The sequence below is a fragment of the Eumetopias jubatus genome, unplaced genomic scaffold (assembly GCF_037043125.1).
Source record: "Eumetopias jubatus isolate StellerSeaLion01/CBP00866 unplaced genomic scaffold, mEumJub1_p1.0 scaffold_3, whole genome shotgun sequence".
Classification (NCBI taxonomy): Eukaryota; Metazoa; Chordata; class Mammalia; order Carnivora; family Otariidae; genus Eumetopias; species Eumetopias jubatus.
The window spans coordinates 5,433,074-5,454,027 of NW_028274809.1; the positions used below are offsets into that span (position 1 = coordinate 5,433,074).

The window sequence follows — 20,954 nt, forward strand, 5'->3', positions numbered from 1 at the left end:
GCCCCCGGCCCCAAATGAAATGCAGAAAGGAGAGGCTTTCAAATCTGCGGTCCTGAATCCTTGATTTGGGAGGGTGTTTCCCACACCAGTGAAACTGAATTACTTCTAGAACTTGGGCACTTAAAAATCACGGACTAAAACCCAGACTTTGTGGTCTCATGGAATCCCGTGCTGATGAAATGTCCCTAACCTTCCACTCTGACCCACACCGAAACACTGGAACTGGAAAGAAGTGTCACTCTGTGCTCAAAAAGCAGCAGACATCAGAAATGAAATGGGGAATCCATTAATATTGCTTAAAAAAAATCTCTGTAAGGACAGCCTTTCTCTAAGGGGAAGAACATCTGTGTTTTTGAAATACGAGTTCTAAGCTGTCACCTGTCCCTTCTTCCTGGAGAGGTGGGAGGGGAGGGCCCGGCGGGGGCCTGCTGACCCCGAGCCGCACGGATGCTCTCTCCTCCCCAGCCGCCTGGCCGTTCTGGCTTCCAGGGATCACTTTGGGCCGCGGTGGAAATAAAAGCCTGACGCTGTTCCTGTCTGCTCCATGGACTGACCCACTCCCCCTTCTCTCTTCTGCGTAACAAAGCAATTCCACGTTTTGACTGAAAGGCGACCTGATTGAGATGCTTGAACCACGAAGGACCCATCAGGGTGCAGGGCACCGAGCAGGGCAGGGAGCCGACCCCACCCCCCAGCGGGCCAGGTGGGGAAGCCAGACCCCTGCCCCCGTGAGCCACACACCTGGGGGCCTGGCGGGGCCACGGCAGGGGCGGGGCCCACACCAAAGACTCACTGACCACAGGACTTCCAGAAGAAAGCCTCTTGGGAATTCAAAAAAGCAACGTGTCGATAATGGCCCAAAGTGAAAAAATCCAACTCTGGATGCCAAAGGCCCTTATTTAGCTTTTTGGTGAAGGATGAGGGTGAAAATCACTTGAAGACAGTACCTCACAATGTGTGAAGCCCACGTTTGAGGAGGCAGTTTGAATAAATTATATTTCCTGGGAAAGAAAGATGTGTATCTTCAGCACATTTCTATTTGAATTCCTTCCTGACTGCTTTTCAGTTTGTTTGCTTGAAGGACATAAATACAATCCAGGGGAGTTCTAGAAAGTCATGCCGACCTTGTGGGGCGCGTGAGGGATGGAAATAGAGCAGGTGGGGGAGGGGGAAACAGCCCATGGAGGGGTAATGGATTTGCTTTCAAATTATCTTTGCCTTTGTAGAAGTTTTGGAGCCTAGATCATACTTACTTGTAGAGGCTCTACATCAGTGCAAGGCTTCTGAACCTCCCTAGGTGGGAATGTGGATTTCTTATTTCCAGAACATTCTAAATGCAAGGAGGAAGGAATGGCAGAGCTGGAGCCACGGTGACTCATGTCACCCTGGAGCACAGCTGGGGCTGGGGGCCGGGCAGGACCCCATGGCCACCGTCGAGAGGGGAGGACGCGTCCACCAAGCGCAGGCACAAGACAAGCCAAGCGCCAGCCTCAAAAGGGGGAGTAGCTCACAGCGTGGTGCTCGCTCACCGTCCAACCGTCCACGCCAGGCAAGAGGCCGCAAGGCCCGGCGCTCTGCCAGTAAAGCGTGCTCTTCAGCGCGCTCTGAGGACCCAGTGCGGACAGCAGCTTCCTGGTGGCTTCTGAAGAGCGGGAGGCCTGTCTGAGCCAACAACCCAAGAGGGTGTTGGACAGAAGGGGTCATCTTGGGCCTCAAGTGACCTCAGTGAACACATGAGGGTAAGACTCAACCTTTCCTTTGCCTCTGGGAAAGCAAACTCAGACTACAAAAATCGGGGATAAACGCCAGAAGTGCGCAGTGCGGCTCACCCCTTGGGAGAGGGGCTCTGTAGGCGTCGTCGGGGCTCACAAAGAGCCTCACCCCTCCTCTGACACTGCTCCCTGCCCGCGGGGGTGGGGGAGGGCCCTGCTGGCTCAGCAGAGGGGAGGGGGGCTGGCGAGCATGCTGTCCCGGGCTCCCTAGGGCGCCGGCTTGAGGAAGCAAGCTCTCCAGGCCGGCGCTCTGGCTTTGGGGCCGTCAGCATTTCTGTTCTTAATGAACACTCCCATTTCCTGAGCATCCAGCCCCGGCGGAGTGTCTGGCTGGCAGTGATCACACTGGTTGGAAACCAACCGGTCATCGGGTGCTGCAAGGCCACTCCCCCCAATTTCACAGCTGAGGAAAGAGCGCCCCAAGGCTGGGTACCTGGCCAGGGCCACCCAGGAGGGGCAGCAAAGCTGAGGCCGGGTCTGCTCAGCCCCAGGGCTGTCCTTCTCATCACCGGACCCTGTTCTCCCCCTCATCAGGTCAGTGACCGCTCCTTCACGGATGGAGAGAATGACCCTGGGAGGGGGCAGGTGTTACAAAACTGGGAGGACGGGTCCTGAGGCCAGATGGCAGAGGCTGGGTGTGAGCCGACCTCATCAGGCTAGACGAAACTTCAAAAGACAGGTGAACAGCAAGGCCCTGCCTCGGTGCCCGGGCTCACGGGCAGAGAATGGGCTCCTTTTAGGATTCTGGTCAAGAGTAATCCAACAAGGGCCCTTGACAGCCCTGGGATCAGCAAGCACCCCACTGCCTTCCCCTGTTCTCTGGGATAGTCGCGCAGCGTGCTCTTACAGGGAGACATGGAACGGCGCCCGCTCATGGGGCCCAAGACTCATGAACGTGTCACTCACTCACCCTCGAGCTGCTCATCTCCTGGGATGACAGGAGACAGGAGGGGCCGGGGCCCCATGACTGGGCTTTGGGCTTGGTGAGCCATCTTCCTACCAGGCCTGGGAGTCTGCTCCCACAGGATCAGAATCAAGGCTCCTCCTCTGCAGGGTTTCTGTGGCCAACAGAAGGAATCCAGCCAGATGGTGAAGCTACCCTCCCTGGTGACCATGTGCACCTGTGCCTACCCCAGCAGGTGGTTTCAAGTTCAGGGGAATTTACTTCTGAAGAGAAAAGGCTATGAAGATAATGCACTGGTGTTTTCCGTGGGAGCAGTGACAACTCGGCCGCCTTCCTGAGCTGGTCATTTCTAACACCGGCCCTTGTGGCTTTTTGCTTCCCCGCCTGAGTGTTAGCAAGGCTTTAAGATGGGAATGAGAGCATATTGCCGGTGAAGAAAGGCCTTCTGGTGTGACGCTGAAATACAAACAGATCGGCCACCAGCCACCTTTATTTTTGAGGAAAACCCTTGACACCCACCACCGCCCCTGCCCTGCTGCCCAAACTCAGGCTCAGGAAGGCTGGCCGCCTCCTGGCGCAGATCAACATTGCTAGAAATAGCAGAAGAGGGGTCAAGTTTTCTGAGAAGGAATCAATGAAGTCCCCGCGCCGGAGAGAGGGAAGGGAGAAAAAAACAAAAACAAAACCCCCCAAACAAATCTGGCATTCAGGTCGTGAAAGGCTAAGTGAAAAAAGAAGTCATTTGGGAAAATATTATATTATAAACACATATAATAATATGTACACACTCATATACATCTCAAAGAGAAGCCTTACAAGGAATTCCGTTTCTTTTCAAAACAAGGCTTCGTTATATGATAGAGCATTCCTATAGTGGGAATTAACTACAGTGAAATAATTTAAGAATTTCATTTATACTATATCTGCGTTCACTACATAAATTCTATGCTAAAGGCTGTGTGGAGGCGAATGTGTATAGCTGGATTAGAACAGTAACGCGTTCTTCAAAAATAGGCAGACATTTTTTTTCCTATTCACATTTAAAATAACTACACAGTGATGAAACACAGAATTAAAAATCGCGGGGGTAGGGGTGGGGAGGGAGGATTAGGGACTTGTTGTCAAGGCTCTCAGCCTCGTGGCTTCTGCACCTGCTGTTCCCGGAGCCTCCTGGCTTCCATGCAGCGGAATCAAGGTTACAAATGTCCATGAAACACTGACCCACATATAAATTCTGTGTAAAGCTTTATTTTTTGCCCACCTAAATTTTTTTTTCTTAAAAAGTGAAAGAAGAGGAAAAACTCTTACAAAATAGAAGGTTTAATGTAGGAGAGCAAAGGACCTGCCTGGAGGCTGCTGGGCGGACGTGGCCCTGCTCCTGTGTGGCAGCAGGGCCAGGGTCGCCTGCCAGGGGGACGACCCTCTTCTTGCTCGGACTTGCTAAAGGGCTCCAGGCACGCCCCCCCCCCCCCCCCCGCTTCCTTTTTAACCTAAGGTGTCTTGATCTGGTTTTTACTTCGTTTGGCCAGCAGGCTGAAGGTGGCGGAAGTCTGAAGCCACCCCACAGCTTGGACACAGCAGGTCAGGTGACCAAGTAAAGGAGATGGAGGGCCTGGCCACCCAGGGAAGTGTTAGCGAGGCCCGCGGGCCAGCTGGTGCCACCGAGCTGTGGGCGGCCGGTCATGGCCTGCCTCTGCCCACCACCCAGGGCCGGGACTCAGAAACTCACCCCCGGCTTCCCCACGGCCTCTTCCTCCAGGCTGGCAGAAGCGGCATCAGATCTAAGTAAGGCGAAATCACATGCCGCCTCCCCACCCCCTCTTCTCTCATAGGATCTAAGTGTCTTCTTTTTCTTTCTCGATTTTAATAAGCAAATTGTACCACCATCTTCTTCGGGTAGGTTCCTTTTTCAAAGCCGTCGATCACAGTAATGGAAGCGTTTGCTGCCAGGAGCGCTTTCCATGTACAATGATCTGTAACCCTCTTATCTCAACTAGTTGCGTGTTATTAGTTCACATCCAGTTCAATTTATAAATTAACAGAGGTGCCATTTGTCTGTACAAAAATCAATGCATATTTATGAACTTCCTTTATTCAAACAGATTTTCACAATCTTAGCTAAAGACATGACACAGAAGCCTGTGGGACACTCTGGCGTGGCCCGGCAGTGACCGAGACCCAAGACATCCACCTTGGCAAAAGGAAGTAAAATATCTCCTAGGTTTGGCGGGGGGTAGCCTTTTATGCCTTTACTGAGTTTACTACGTGGTCTCGAAATGTTATTAGCTTGAATTCGTGATTTCCTTTTGAATTTCTGACTTACTCTTATTTATTTTTTCCATTTTGTATTTGCACCAAGGAGACTCCAGTCAAATGATACTCAGCAACTGATTTCCTCTCTTTGGACTGAAAAATTAAACAGATACTAAATTATGACAGTGAATTTAGAAAGGAGGGCTCCAAGGGCTCGAAAGAACACGTCTGGGATGATGTGGTGCTGCTAAGAAGTATTGCAATCACATCGTGGCAATCATCAGAGCGCACTGCGTAACTACCTCCTCGGCTAATATGCTTTCTTCTCGGTGATGACTAATCATGTTCTATTAAACAGCGGTAATGCTGGAAGAACTCAACTATACAAGTGTAATGAAGCCAGTATTCTCCCTGGACAGATTAGCTACAACTGATTTGACACATACCATCATAGGGGCTTCAAACCTGACAAACTCTGCTTGCTTCTGATTTATGCCGTCAAGCTCCTCGGAGAGGAGATGAAATCCGAGTGTTCCGTTTGGTAGAGGTGAAATGTACTGATGTGCTTAACTGCCAGTTAAGGAGAGTTACCCTTCTCCTTGCTCCTCGCCTCCCCTCCCCCTCTCGTCCCCATCCCTTGCACCGTGCTCTGTGTCTCCAGGCCGCGGACGGATGGCGGCAGGGGGTGCCTCGCCGTGTGCTATCGTCAGCAAACCAAGGCCCACCGGGAGCTCCTGCTTGTCGTTAGGGGAGTTTATGAAAAGGAATCTGCTGGGCAGCCTCCTGGCCTCCTCTTCGCCCCACGAGGACAGTCAGGTTTTGTGACTTCGTGTGGGGGGAGGGCGGGTGACCACCGGGAAGAGGGTGGGGGTGGACGGGACTCACGTGTCGTGACTTCTGCGAGAGAGGGCGCCCGGGTGCGGCGGGCGGGTGGGCGCGCGGCCCTCAGATGATGGTGGGCACCCTCCCGCTGCTGTTGTTCCGGTTATTGTTCTTCCGGGACAGGTTGGGGGTGGCCATGAGCACGAAGCGCTCGTCGGGGCAGCCGTACTGCAGCAGGACGTCGATGCACTCCTGGCTGGAGGCCTGCCGTGCGTAGGCCAGTGCCGTGTTCCCGTGGGCGTCCCGGGCCATGACGTCCACTCCGTACTGCGGAGGCAACAGAGGGCCGTTAGGTCCCCGGTGGGGGGCAGCTCAGCTCATGTAGGGACACGGACCCCCAGGGACGGGCTACAGATGGGCCGGAGGGGAGGCAGATGGCCGGGTGCCACAACGCGCCCCATGGCGTGCTCTTTGAAAGAATGTGCTTTTTGGGGCGCCTGGGTGGCTCAGTTGGTTAAGCGTCTGCCTTCGGCTCAGGTCATGATCTCAGGGTCCTGGGATCGAGCCCCTCATCGGGCTCCCTGCTCAGTGGGGAGCCTGCTTCCCTACCCCCCTGCTCATGCTCTCTCTCTGTCCAATAAATAAAACCTTTAAAAAAAAATGCTCTTTACAAGTAAAAGCCCCTCCTTTCTGCAGCAGACCAAGGATAATTCTTGTGTTGCTAGTTCTATTCTGACTTTCCAATTCTAAAAACAAAAAATAATCACTTCTTGATCTCGGAGGTGATTCCTTTCCATTGTAGGAAATACACACGTAATACGTAAGAGCGCAGGAAAGTCAGCTACTACCGTGCGATTCGGTCCGACCACTGGCAAGTGCTTCCCTCTGCGCCCGCCAGGCACCTCTCAGCACCAGCTTTCTGCCACCTTCCATGGGGACCCACAGTGGCTGAGCCCCAGAGGTGTGCAGGCTGCCCCCCGTGGCCCAGGCAGGCAGTGCCCTGCTCTGCACACTCTCCCTTCCCTGTCCCTATTCAGGCTTTATGACAAATGCTTCAATAGAAATTTAAGAAATAATTTTCCCTAGTAGAAGTTAACCAGAACAGTCCAGAAGAAGCCCTTTGGTAAAGTCGTACCATATCAAACATCGAACTCTGGGCTCAGTATTTTTGTGTCCGGCCAAGGCAAAACCACATAAACCAGCTGTGTCCTCCCGGCTCCAAAACAAAGATGCTGGGAGTCTGTTGTAAAAGGAACAAGAGGGACACCTCCAGCCACGCTTGAGCCAGAGGGGTCATGAGAAACACGAACTCTGCAGACCCCCTGCCCCTGGCGGGGAGAGCGTGTCCTGTTCACCTCCTCCCGCCCTTTACTCAGTCCTCGGGGGTGTCCTCAGGCAGTGGAGCCTGAGAGCCGGGGGCCTCCACACCGAAATCCCCCATGCCCTGCCCACATCGTTTCCCACCTTCAGACCTGTGACCCTCCACCAGAAAGATGCCCACAGAGCAGAACAAGGCGCCCCGCGCCCCCCCCCCCCCGCCAGCATCTCGGCATGGTGCGCGGCCCCTGGGTGACCTACCCAGATCAGGAGCTGCGCCAGGACCACGTTCCCCTTCCGACAGGCCAGGTGCAGCGCCGTGCGGCCGTCCCCCTCTCCGCAGGTCTCGTTCACCTCCTCCCGGGAGCCGTGCGCCAGCAGCAGGATGACGGCCCGCAGGTCCTCGTCAGCGGTTGCCCGCACCAGGTGCTGGCCCAGGGACAGCTCCATGCAGGGCAGCGGCGCCAGGAAGAGCTTTTGCTCGTACTTGGCCCGGATCCACCGCTCCTTCTCTTCCCTGCAAGAGCCACCACATGGGCGTGGTCACCGTCAGGAAGGACAACTGAGGCAAAACCCCCCTCTGCTCCAGAACCTTGGTGGTCCGGAGGCCTCAGGGCAGAAGTGCAATAGTGGGAGACGAGTGTCCTCACAGAGCACAAGGAAGCCCCCTGAGGGACATGTTTCCCAGACTGGGGTCCCGGCCCAGCAGCATCAGCACCACCTGGGGAAACTTGATAGAAATGCAGATCCCCAGGCTCTGCCCCTGACCTCCTGAATCAGAACCTCTCGGGGAAGGGGGTTTCTGATGCCTGAAGGTGTGCACAGAGGCCCATGGCCTTGAGTTCTCATGTGATTTCTTTTGGTTTTCGTGCAGAAGCCGTGGCCAGAGGAACCCCCTTCCTGCCCGAGGTCCGACGCAAGGCAGCACAGCCCGGAGGCCCGCTCTACTGTAAGCAATGACAACTTTTGGTTGGGATTAGAGGACCCTGCTGGAGTTCAGGGCCAGGGGACCGGATGGCCAGTGGGCTCCCCCCACCTGGGTGTGACCTGGAACTCTTAGCTCTTAGAGCCTCATCCAGGAAGGGAGTGTGTGAACTCCCTGGGGTCTCCCAATGCTTCAGTTAAGGAACATATTGTTACAGACCCACGTATGAAACCACAGAGAGCCCAGTGGGGAGGTCTGGCAAAGACAAGCAAACGAACTCAGTTACGACTGGACTCTGAAATCTCTCTGGAGACCTGAGGAAGGCTGAAGCGGAGAGCGTCAAGGTGTTCGGGGGTCCAGGCCAGGAGACAAGGCAGGGGGCCCGGGGCCAGAGCTGAGCTAAGGGTGCTGGAGGGGATGACAGCAGGGAGGAGAGGGCAAGGGCCTGGGGACACAGGCGGCAACGAGCTGCAGCAGGTGCCCCTCCCCCAGGAGCCCCGGCCTGCCGGGACCATGCCTCCTGAACTGCGGGAAGGCGGGTCCAAGCGGGACAAGATGCCGCCTGTGACATCTGGAATGAGGGCCGGGCATAAAGAGGAGGAGGGAGAATGGGAAGAGAAGGCGGAGAGAGAAAGGAAGAAACTAACTGCAAGGTGTGTTCGCGTTTCTCAAAACGGGGTGCAAGAGACACTGAAAACACCTCAGCAATCCTCACAGCTCTGCAGCTCTGCCTGGGGCAAAGAGGAAGGGCAGGAGCCCGGAGGGAGATTTCACTAGTAGCTCTTGAGGTGGGCGAGCATGGGGAGCGAGCAAGTCTGGGGGGCGAGCGCGCCGGGGCGGGGGCGGGTGGGGCGCTGCTAGCCGGACAGATGCTTTTTGATGAGGACCATGAGAGATGAAAGGACAGCCCTGGAGAGCAGAGTGACTGTCATTACCAAGACTTAAATAACACACTGCTTCGCCACTGCCCCCTCCTAAAATCCAGCATTTCCCCCCGGAGAAGCATCAGGGTACATAGCTACACACCACACAGAGAATCACTTAGGGCCTCCGCGATACTCTAGAAAGAAAACTCATTAACCGTGACATTTTTCCTTCCGAAGTACAGAAGAAAGGCCCTGTTTACACCTTTTACCCATGTTTACATTGCTCCTAGTGATCTAGTGTCGGGTTAGCCCTAATCTGTTTTTAAATACTTAGGCAAACAAATTCTTCCAGGAGTAAATCTGGATTAGTTTTGCTTCACTTCCTGGTACATGCGAGCGACCCCACAGTGACCCCCGACCCTTTTCATGGGGAGATTTCCAGGACAAACACTGGGCTACAGCTGAGAACCCACCCCACACCCCACACCCCACACCCCACTGGGGACTCCGTGGCGGGAGGCAGCCCGCACCCTGTCCCTGTCCCTACTTGGGACAAAATACAAGCACAAAAGCAAAGGGCAGGAGAAAGAATGCTCCAAACAAATCGTGTTTCTCATGGTATTAAAAAAAACCTTATTTAAAATGTATTTAACATACGTTGATGCATTTCATAAATCACCCAAGAGAAGGGCAAAACGTGAACGCAGTGAAAAGGGACAGCGGGGAAGGATGCGCCCAGATTTTCAAGTTCCAATTTGCTAACTCTCGTTTCCGGGGGTAGGCATTAAAATCAGAACTGTTTTATTCTGCTCTGGTGGATTTTAATGCGCAATGCCAAATCACCCAGGGATAAAACAGAGACCCGAACACGGTAACTATTGTCCTCACTGTAATTATCCAATTCTCTTTTTAATATTCGGACGCTCCGGCCTAAGACTGAGGACAGACTGCAGCTTCTGAGCCCCGTCCGGCAGCCGGCGTGTTCTCCCAGGTAAGTGAGGGTGACTTTCCGGCCTGGGGTTGGGTCACCCCACAAACAAGCTCACCTGGCTTCACGGAAATCAACACACGTCTCAACGATTGTCCTGTTTATTACACTGTTCCTTGCTTTTCAAAGTTGGTGCTGTTTACAATACGTCACAAGGGTGGGTCCAGATTTTAGGGAGCTGAATACTATCTTGGGAGCTTCTTCAGGAGGAAGACTCTGATGTCATGTGTGTGAAATTAGGAACAGGCTTTTGGAGAGGGCTCCTGCAAGGGAAGGCCCAAGGCTTGAACTCTTCACGGCTGGTCCACCTGCGACCCCGCAGAGCTGGAGCGAGGTGACTATTACCAAGAGGGTTTCAGAACCTCCACCAACTCAGATACAGGGAACAGGCTTGCTACGGGGGGCCGTCCCTGAAGGAGCTGCAAGGACCTGATGGGGACTGCCTCTTCCAGCCCCCACTCCCCCTGGTCCCCCCAGAGCTGTTTTAACGTGTGGCTTTTGTCGTGTGGTGGAACCAGGGCTCTTCAGCAAGACTTCTTTGCTGTTCAAAAACAGAAGCTTCCCACACTGGCTCCTGGGCCCCGCACGATTGTAGGGCGCCAGTGTTTTTTCTGAGACCAAGAGGGGCCAGAAGGCTAAGGGCTTCGCGCCTGCACCAGGCGCACGGCAGCTGGTAGGAGCGGGGAGCTCCGACAAGGGCATGTGGGTCTTGCTAACCCAGGAAGCCCTATTCATGCGCAAGCACTTGCCGTTATCTAGAACCCAGGTCCCCTGGTCACTGCGCACCCTGGCAACCGAGGCGGTGACCTTCGCCCTGGGTGCTTTCCACAGTGGCCGAGAGTGGGACGAGAGAACCGCCAGGAGCTGCAGGGCCCTGGTTTTCGGGAATGGAGACGTGGCGTCTGTGTGCCTGCCTTGCTCCTCCCCCTCGCGGTGTGACTTCCACACCTTCGGGGACCCCCTGGGTCCTGTTTGCCTCGTCTGTAAAGTGGGTACAGTGACGAGTGCAGCAGGGCAGGCGCAGGGCCGAGGCCGCCTGTTTGGAGGGTGCACTGGCCAAAAGTGGTGGCTGCTGGCGCCATCACAATGGAGTCGTACGGAGTAATGACGCACAGCCGCTATCGAGCACCTGGGAGCTCACCTGTGGGGGTGACATGTGGGACGAAGGGGGGCTGATGGCTCGGGGGCCCATGGGGGTCAAATCTGGGCTGTCAAATGCGCTGGGCAGGGTGAGGTGGGGCCTCGGCCAGGGTCCCTGACAAACCCATTGGTGCCCTGTGACTCCCCCACAACCTACCATGGGGCACAGGGGCTCGGGACACTGGGCCAGGGGTGCCCGGCTGGTGTGAAGGACCCCGTGGCTGTCTGGGTGTCTGGGGCCAAGCATGCTTAGCCCCGTCCATAGCCTTGAGATGTCTGATGCCTTCCTGGGTGCTACGGACTGAACTGTGTCCCCCAAATTCATATGCCGAAGCCCTAACCCTGATGTGTCCGCATCTGGAGACCAGGCTTCTGAGGAGGTCACTGAGGTTCAGTGAAATAAAAGTGGGGCCCTACTCCACTGGGACCGGTGTGCTTACGAGATGAGGAAGAGACACAGGGATCTCCGTCCGTGTGATGGCACCCTCTGCAAGCCAAGAAGAGCTCTCACCGGAAACCAACCCTGGCACCTTGACCTTGACCTTGCGGCCCCCAGAGCTGTGAGAAAATACATCTCTGTCATTACAGCCACCTGCTCTGTGGTCCTCCGTTCAGGCAGCCCAGTCCGACTAACATCCTGGACGACCACGGTCTCCATCACTGTCATCTGGCTTCTGTGCCCACAGTTAATATGTGAAAGACAGACACTCTGGTAATGACTTCTTTGCTATGAGAATATTCTACACCATTTGCCCCCAGAAACCAGGATGCCAAGGCCAAATACGCTAATTGTTACTCTGATGTACCAATCTTACTTCTCGGATCCCCCGCTTGTCTTGGCCGAGCCTTTCATTTTCCCCAAGGAAGGCCAGTTCAAGAGCAGCGTGGCTAGCAGCAGATCACTTCACCTCACCCCAATCCCCTGGAGGCCCGCTGCTCACAGCCTCCGTTGGCTAATGAGCTAAAAAATGACTTATTGGCATGGCCGGCCGTCAGCAGAAAGAAGGAGGCCCAGCTCCTCATTTGAGCCCTGTGCTGACACACCTTTAAATAAATCAACCGCACGGGAGCAAGAGAAAATGAGAGAGCGGGCAACTAATCAGAAGAAAGACACTGACCCGATCCCCCAAAATATAAAGAAAAGATACAATAGAAGGTGCAGTAGTAAACATTTTCTTTTCTTCCTGCCTGAAATGAAGCCCCTTTGTGAGGGGGCCCGCCCCTCCTCCCGCCCGGGGGGCCCAGGAGATAGTGAGGACCGGCCAGGTACTGGGCACAGGATTTGGGGGTCAGAGGACACGGAGAGACCCGGTCCCTGGAGCCGCGCGACCACGGCGCCTTACGGCGTCTGCCGGGCTAGGATGTGCTCTCCCTGCAGCCCGACCGACAAGGCCAAGGCTCCACGTATCCCCCAAAGACGACCCCTGAGACATGTCCCACCTGCAGCCTGCCTATGTAGTACCTGCTAGACGGAAACAACCCCCTGCACCAGTAAGACCGGTAAGGACCGGTAAGGCTGTGGGGTGGCCTCCGAGTCCTGGGAGCACTTGCGGCGGCAGTGCGGAGGGTGAAGATGATGATGATGATAATGATGGAAACTGGCTTTCTTGAGAACTCCCGGTCTCACCGGGTGCATGTTACATGTTTTCACAAAGGAGCTACATATCAAACTCTGAGCAGATGGCATGTGATGGCAGAGTGGTGGCTGTATTTTGAGAGGTGACAAAAAGGAAAGGCCATTTCCTGAAAAGCTTCAGGGGTAAAAAGAGATGGGTCAGTTCTGTCCCAAGTTTCAGAAGAGGTGAAAGAGTGGACAGTCTGCAATGGATGGCTCTTCCCGTTCTGAGGTAGGGCGGCTGGGCCGCGAAGACCCAGGGAGCCCGGGGCTGTCGAGGTAGGACGGGCCGCGGGAGGAGGATGCTGCCAGCGTGATGCTGGGCCGGAGCGAGGCCCCTGCAGCAACCCCGGCCTTCCAGACGGGCTTGAGGGGCCCGCTGCGGCTGGGACCTTGGTTGGGCCACAGCCCTGCTCCCTCTGGTCTGCACGGGGACCGGGTGGAGCAGGCAGGGCGTTCCAGCCCTTTCCAGCATGGACCGTGAGCGAGCGCCCGTGTGGCACCAGTCACTCGCAGGGCCTAGAACTGTAAGCTGGGTGATGCACAGGGGGCAGTGGGGGCAGCTAACTTGGCGGACGACACAATCCAGGCGAGAGTCAAGAAAAGATGATCAAGAAGGAGGTGGGGCAGGGACAGAAATGAGCACTGAGGCTTGTGAAGGAAAATATGCACGGTCGGGGCTGTGGGATGTAGGGCTTTACCAGGGGGTCTGGGGCCACGACCCAGGGCTGGGGCCACTCAGCGTGTGTGCGCTGCACTGGGCTCTGTCTTGGGTTACACGGTCCAGTCGTGGAGTGAGGGCCACTCTGCCTGGTGCTGGCAGGGTACTGCGGTGCTCAGCTCCGGGGAGACATGAGCGTCACTGATGAGCCAGAGGAGACGGGGACAGAAGTGTCCAGAAGCAAAGAACGCCGCCAGGGCAAGACATGGACGTCGTGCCGATGACTATGATGGCAAAGACCTCAGCCGTGAGGGTCACCTGTCCTCGGTAACGGAAAGGGCGTCCCGGGAGGGCTGGGCGTCCCAGCACCTGGAGCTGCTTGGTACCGGGCTGGCGCCTTTCCAGCCCCATGAGCAGAAAGGCTGCTGCGGGAGGCGTCCCACATGAATCCGCCAGACCACTGCCCTCCACCTTTGCAGCTGTGTACCAAGTCTTGAGCCCCTCATCCTTTCTCCGCCACTGTTTACAAGTCTGCGTGAGCCACGCGGGGGCTTTCGGGGATCGGCCTGTGTGCACCTGTTTATACACAGGGCAAGAGTCACTACTCAAATGGTTTGACTCTGTCACCCGGACTAGGAGCGCGACCACTCATGTCACAGCTACTGTTTGGTAAGGACCTCTGATGTGTCAGCCACTGGGATGAGATTTTCATAAATTATCTGGTTCTGACGACACCCGGTGACGTATGTGGGTCTTACCCTATTTCCGAAGGGAAGAAGGTGAGCCCCAGAGAGGTGAAGACAGCTGCTGTGGGGGTCCCCTGCCGGTGAGGGCCAAGCTGCTGACCCCGGGGGTCACCGCCCACGCTCCTCCAGGCTCCGCTGCCTCCCAGATGAGGAGACCTGACGCCAGGTGAGCACCTGGGCAGCGGACTTCCGGCCGGGCCCACAGCACTGCCCCGCCCGAGTCTCTCTTTGGCCATCTCAACAACTGCTCCCTCTCCGTGGGGAAGGGTGAGTCGTGTCACCCAAGGGGACAGCGTGAGCCACGTGCTGGCAGGGAAGTGTAATCGGAGTAAAACAAGGAGTTCTCTGCTCAGCTCCCCTAGACGCCCTGCACCCGGGCCAGGTGCGTAGGAGCCACACGCAACCGGCGGTGGCCGTCTTGGATGGTGCACATGATCTAGAGCAGTCCCACTGCGGCTTGCATGGGACAGCGCCCTTCCAGACAACCTGTACTTTCTTCCCTCCCATTTTTCTCCTTACAAAAACTATTTGGCATTGAAAATACAAAATGACGAGAAAGGAAACCACACACAGGTGAGAAAGAAAAGTGAGTGCAAGCATCACAGATACCAGGACCCGCGACAGGAGTGCGGTGAGGTGAGGGGCCCGCCCCGCAGCAGCTGTGTCCCAGGGGGGCCCTCGGTCACTGTCAGTGAGGAGCTGAGTGCAGGGCAAGTCTTCCGGGCCCGTTGCGGGGGAGACCCGGAGAGCGAGGAAGAGCCAGGCTAGCCCCCATCCTCAGAGAAGTGTCATCTTGACGCAGTGCCCCGTCTCCACTCCCCAGCGTCGGAGAGCTGGAGGACTCAGCCGCACGCAACTGAGATTGGCTGCATTTTAAGTCTGGCAGGGAGGGCTCAGCAGGCTGCCAAAGGGGAGCGAGGTTAATGGGTTGGAGTCCCAGAAAAGGCAGTTTGTAGCAAATAACCGCAAAGCTTCCACTTGGCTGTCGGCACTGTTCTGCGGCATCCCAGGAGGCGAGTCACGCGGGGCACAGGCACCGGTGCGGTGACCAAATGCCCTGCCGGGTCCTCGAGGACCTGTGACCCTTGGAGGATCTGGGCCCAGCCTTCCACTCCGCATCGAGGCTTTCCCTGGACGCCTCCATACAACGCAGACCAGCAATGGCCTTTCCTGAAGGCCCCCTCTGTGTCAAGTCTAATGTGTTCATTTTTATGGGAACCCCTCCCCCCAAGTGTTAAAAGGCCAAGAACTTTTTTGGGGGGCCTGTCACTTGTCACATTGTTCTTTTCGGAAACATCTCTCTTCCGCCTTCATGGGCTGGGAGAGGATTTGTCAACACTGATTTTAAAGGAGATTCTGGAGCAGAGTATATGGGAGTGAAGGGCTAGCCTTAGCGATGAGGAGGAGACGCGCTCGGCTTACACGGGGCCGGTGACAGTGATGGGAGAGGGAAGACAGGGCTAGCTAGCAGCAAGGAATTTCCAAAGTGTCTTTCTGCCTCAAGCAAAGCAGGAACTGGGAGGGAGGCACAGAAGGGGGGCTGGAACAATATGTTAGGAAAACAGGGGGCTTCCTCTCTCTGCAGGGGAAGACCCCGGCCTGCTGCAGGCCGAGCACTGAGCACTTGGCTGCCCCTGGCATGCATGCCTTCTCCCCCGGCCGCGTTGCTAAGGGAGGATGGCCAACAAAGACCGATGGATATTTATTCCTTAATTACCGAAAGCTTTTAAGAAACTGGCCACTGTAAATCCTGCATGCAGAGAGCAGGAGGCAACGGGCGAGGATTTATGCTCATGGGGCAAAGACAAAATAAATATCCCGTCTGACTTCTGATCAATATTATGAGTATTTTTGCCAACCTGCAGGGTGTTTTATGAGCTCGGAGGAAGAGAACAGAACAGAATCATTATTAATTAAATAAAGTCAACTGTATTAGGCTTATTATTTCTGTGAGTCATAGGTAAGGGTGCCCAGCTGCAGGTGTTGGGGGCGGGTGGCTCCGTGGGCAGGAACCACCCCGGGCAGCCCAGGAGGTGGGAACACGCGCTCAGGTGCTCTGCATGCCCGGTGCACGCTGGCTCAGGCCCGCTTTGACCCAGAGGCCAGTGGATGAGAGTGCTGGTCCCCATGAGCAGAGCAGGGTCTCACCCCCACACCTCGGGCCGGGGTTCAGGTTGAGTCCTGGGGCCCCTGTGGCTTTGCTGTTATTAGCACTGGGCACCTGCCAACACCCGTCTGTTCGGAACCTGGCCAGGCTGAGCAGAAACATGCTCTGGGCTACAAGCAACAGGGCAGATACAACATCATCCCTCTCAAGTTTTGGGACAACTTGCAGGGATTCTCCTTGGAAATCTCAACGTAGGCATAAAGGAGATGTCGGGCCAGGTCACGAGCTCGAGTTGGCCTGGGAAGGGGGAAACATTTGGCTAATTACAGACCCGACCCAGCTCAATCCTCACAGCCTGCTGGTTGGGCCAGGCAGTCACAAAGAACGGACCCGGGCGTCTCTGGGAGGGCCACGGCTGGCCCTGGAGCCCTTCGCCAGGCACCCACCCCTCCTGGGCCTCCGTTTCCCCTCTGGAGAGGCTGGGGGATTTAAAGGCCTACTGACTCTGAAGTGTAAGGTCCCGCGGGAACATCGGCTCGCGAGGTCGCTGTCAGTGACGGGACAGAGGGCGGGCATTTGTCTCACTGGGTCCACTGGAAGGAGGGCCTCAGCCTCGCTTCCCATTTGGACAAATATGCCTGTGCAACACACGGCCACTCCCTTGGAGCTCTGGACCATCCACGTGGGGCCCAGCACACACTCACTGCCGTATGTAGCAGCCTGCCTGGGGCCTCTCTGGGTCCACTCCCGCGTGACCTGCGGACGCCATACTGCCGCCAGCACTGTGGCCAGTGAAGGTGGACCACCGGCCCGGCCTGCGGCCCTCCGAGACTCACCTGAACTGCCTTCTCAGGCCCCATTCATGGGGAATTAATCCCAGAATGGGAGAATCTGCTCATGTTTACTTTCTGGTCCCTGGACCCCCAGGGCCCAACCCTCTCCAACCTTTAAGTGCCCACTTGGGAGGCGACCAGTTAGAGAAGGGGAGGCGGGGCCCGTCCTCCCAGAGCCCTGGACAGGGGAGAACAGGCACGGGGGCGGGTAGAGGGGGCAAGGCGGGGGCACTGATGGCAGCTCAGAGCGCGTCTGACTTTCAAGAAAATCCTTCTGAAAACTTGGGGTACTATGGAGAAAGGCGGAACGCCCAGACTGTTCCAGAAGCAGCCACAGTGTTTTTATTTTCAGGATTTCCCCCCATTTTCTCATCTATTATAAAACAATCCAGCAAAACGTGGGAAGTCACAGGAAAAACCACTGTAGTTAACAACCACCTCAACTCGCAAACTCTTCTTGTCTGTGCTCCTGTGTCCTGTTCCACTCCCAGACATATAATCTTGTTGGAATTTTAGCTGACACCTTTATTATTCTGCGCAAAGCTAGTTTGGCAAATTCAGTTTGTGACTTAATCTGCACATTGAGTGAGTGTTTTCACAATTGTAATCACGGCTCAGCTATGGTAGCCACGCACACACTGGATGTTTCCGTACTTCAACATTAGAAAAAATGTGAACAACTGTTTCAGAGCATAAATCCCGATAAATCTGTGCCAAGCGAGAGGGAGCCTGCGCTAGTCAGGTGAGGCGGTCCTCGATCCCGTGTAATGTGGCATGAAACAGGACGCGCCTCGGCAGCCCTCGCGGCAGCCCTGGTGGTAGGACCCCCATCAGAGCGAATTAAGTTCACCATAACAGTGGCTGATGGGATCCGCTTTGGAACATATCGCATCATAAACAGATAAGGAAAGAGAAATGGCCCTTTTCCTCCGCTCGGAATACTGTAAAATGGATAGAAGCCTCTGCTGTGTCTGCTCCATTGGCCTTTAAACACCAGGGAGCAGAAACTCCAGGGCTGTTCATAAACGCAAAACCAAGGGGAGGATGGGGCAACTGCGGAGCGCCAAGCATGACCCGGTGGCTTCTCAAAGACCTGCCCTCTAGGTGGTCGTTAGACACGGACAGAGACAGGGAAGGCTGCAGGGTACAGACTGGAGACACACTTGCAGAGCTCCGAGGAGGTTTCTAGGGAAAAACAGCCAACTGGCTTTAAGAACTGCACCCTTTAGTGATAGGATGTTTTTAAAGACCTAAGACCAATGATTTTGACAATAAAGAGTCTTCTTAATGTAGTTTTCCTTTTAATTTTGGGGGTAAGGTGGGGATTGGAATAGTCATGTGGTTTCTCAAGGGCCACACAAACAAAACAGTAACAGTAACAAAACAGATTTTACACGGGGAAATGCATTCCAGAGGGCATGCAAATGGAAAAGGCATTTAAGATGAGTTTGCACGTTAATTTTTTTCAAAATATGAAAACATAAAAACGCGCTGAAAGATCCTAACCAGATCAGCCGTTGGCTTGACTGACACACTGGGGACGGTGGGGCTGGTCTGCCAGCGACCCTTCATACCAGCCAACATGGACTCCATTCCAACGTAGCGGCAACTGAAAATCCATTAAAGACTAGATGTCCCTCTTAGAGAAACCCCAACAGATGAATAATGGCTATTTTTTCTTTCTCATCTGATCTTAAATATTGAAAATATCAGACCCAATCTCCACCCCCACTAGGTACTTTTTGTTTCTAAGTTTGGTCATGTGTGCGTGTAGAGGTGATCTTGGGAATGATTCACCGCAGCGTATTATGTGAATTCTCTAAAGTAAGGAAAGCATGATTCTTTAACAAGCTAAAGTTAATTCTTTCATGAAAATCACCAAACATCTATCTAACTAATTTGATCAGGAGGCAGAAACTGGTCAGATGTTTTCTTTTCCACAATTGACACAGCATTTAACTTGCTCAATGTCATTGTCTTTGAAAACGCAACGTGAAAATTCTGCTCAGCTTTTTCCCGGAGAGGGAATCCTAGAACAGTGGTACAGAGAAGATGTCAGGGGTTCACTAGCCCAGGCTGGCTTCATGGGGCTGTGAACTCTGCAGATGCACAGGCCCTTGTCCCAAAAGGGACTCACGGTTGGTATAATGTTCCACTGTTTTGAAATTCCTGATGGTTCCTGAACAAAGGCCCCACAAATTCTCTGGTTGGTCCTGGATAGTCTAGTTGCTTTACATTGATTGATTGATTTTAGAGAAAGAGAGTGTGGGAGCAGGGGGCGGGAGAAGGAGAGAGAATCTGAAGCAGACTATACACTGAGCAGTGCTGGACATGGGACTCAATCCCACGACCACGAGATCATGACCTGAGCAGAAACCAAGAGTTGGACGCTTAACCGACTGAGCCACCCAGGGGCCCCCTGGATAGTCCAGTTGCTTTAAAGTATCAGTTGGTGGGGCGCCTGGGTGGCTCAGTTGGTTAAGCGTCTGCCTTCGGCTCAGGTCATGATCTCGGGCTCTCTGCTCAGCAGGGAGTCTGCTTCTCCCTCTCCCTCTGCCCCTCCCCCTGCACGTGCGCTCTCTCGTTATCTCAAATAAAGAAATAAAAGCTTAAAAAAAAAAAAAAGTACCAGTTGGTGGCAAAGCTATCTCCGGTCCACTGAAAAATGGCAAAACATGAACCATGTAATGGAGTTTTCATAAAGCTAAAGTTACACATTTGTAGGGCACTTCCTCTTCTGAGGTTATGTCCTTCCCATCTTCTGGATGCTAACGTCCTTTTATGAAATGATGGTGACCACAAACAATTTATTATGTGTCCTTAATATGACAAAGTTAGGAACCAGCTACCCACCATCTTAACTGAGAAGCCCTGGTCCACCCAGCCCCTCTCTGCAGAGAACAGGGGAGCCCTCTGCTCCCATGAGCATGCCCTTCACTTTTTGTCCTCACGCAGTAGGATGTGTGAGGCCTCTAGAAAAAAGGGTTTCTATCCAACATTCACTATTTAAATGAGTCAAAAATCTAGAATCTGGGAAAACAGTAAGGCAGTTCCTCAAAAGATTACACATAGTATTACTCCATGACCCAGCAATGCCACTTCTGGGTATATAGGCAGAAAAACTGAAAGCTGGACACTGAAGAGATATTTGCACACCCATGTTCACAACCAACAGCGTTATTCACAATAGACAAAACATGGAAGCAACCTGAGTGTCCATCAGCAGATGAATGGATAAGCATGAAGTGGTCTATCCATACAAGGGAATATTATTCAGTCATAAAAGGGAACGGAATTCTGTCCCGCGCTATAGCACTGATGATGAACACTGAGGACGTTATGCTGAGCAAAATAAGCCAGTCACAGAAAGACAAGTATTGCACAAGTCCTCTTCTGCGAGGTACCCAGAAGAGTCAAACTCAGAGACAAGAGGTGGACGGGTGGGCACCAGGGGCGGGGGGGCGGGGGACGGGGAGTTCATGTTTATTTATTTATTTTATTTTATTTAAAGATTTTATTTGTTTATCAGAGAGAGAGAGAGAGAGAGACAGAGGCAGGCAGAGGGAGAAGCAGGCTCCTTGCTGAGCAAGGATCCCAGGACCCTGGGATCATGACCTGAGCCGAAGGCAGACGCTTAACTGACTGAGCCACCCAGGCGTCCCGGGGAGTTCATGTTTAATGGGGTCAGAGTCTCAATTTGGGAAGGTGCGGAAGTTCTAGAGATGGGGGTGATGGTCGCACAACAATGCAGACATATTTAATGCCACAGAACTGTACACTTAAAATTGATTAAAATGCTAAATTTTGTCTGTTTTGTCACAATTAAAAAATACTCCAGAACCGGAGTGCTGTCTTGTTGCCCCCCACCTCCAGACACCACTGTGTGAGACTCAGGTTCCGTGCCTGTGTCATGATGGCCCCTACTATTAGACCCAAGTAACTTCACATCAATATAACGTTACTGACGATATGCGGGTCCATACTCTGTTTTCCCCAAGCGACCCC

At 54.2% G+C, this 20,954-nt stretch overlaps 1 protein-coding gene across 5 annotated transcripts in view; it reads right to left on the reverse strand.

Annotated features, from left to right (window-relative positions):
* Positions 1 to 5,780: 5,780 nt before the first annotated feature.
* The window catches only part of AGAP1 (ArfGAP with GTPase domain, ankyrin repeat and PH domain 1), a 520,576-nt gene continuing 505,402 nt past the window's right edge, over positions 5,781 to 20,954 (reverse strand). For all 5 annotated transcript variants that reach the window (XM_028105330.2, XM_028105329.2, XM_088021480.1 and 2 more), the window contains 2 exons: positions 7,330 to 7,585; positions 5,781 to 6,078 (listed from right to left, as the gene is read on the reverse strand). In XM_028105330.2, coding sequence (XP_027961131.1) covers positions 5,875 to 6,078; positions 7,330 to 7,585 — 460 coding nt within the window. In that variant the 3' untranslated portion in view covers positions 5,781 to 5,874. The remainder of the gene's footprint in view (positions 6,079 to 7,329; positions 7,586 to 20,954) is intronic.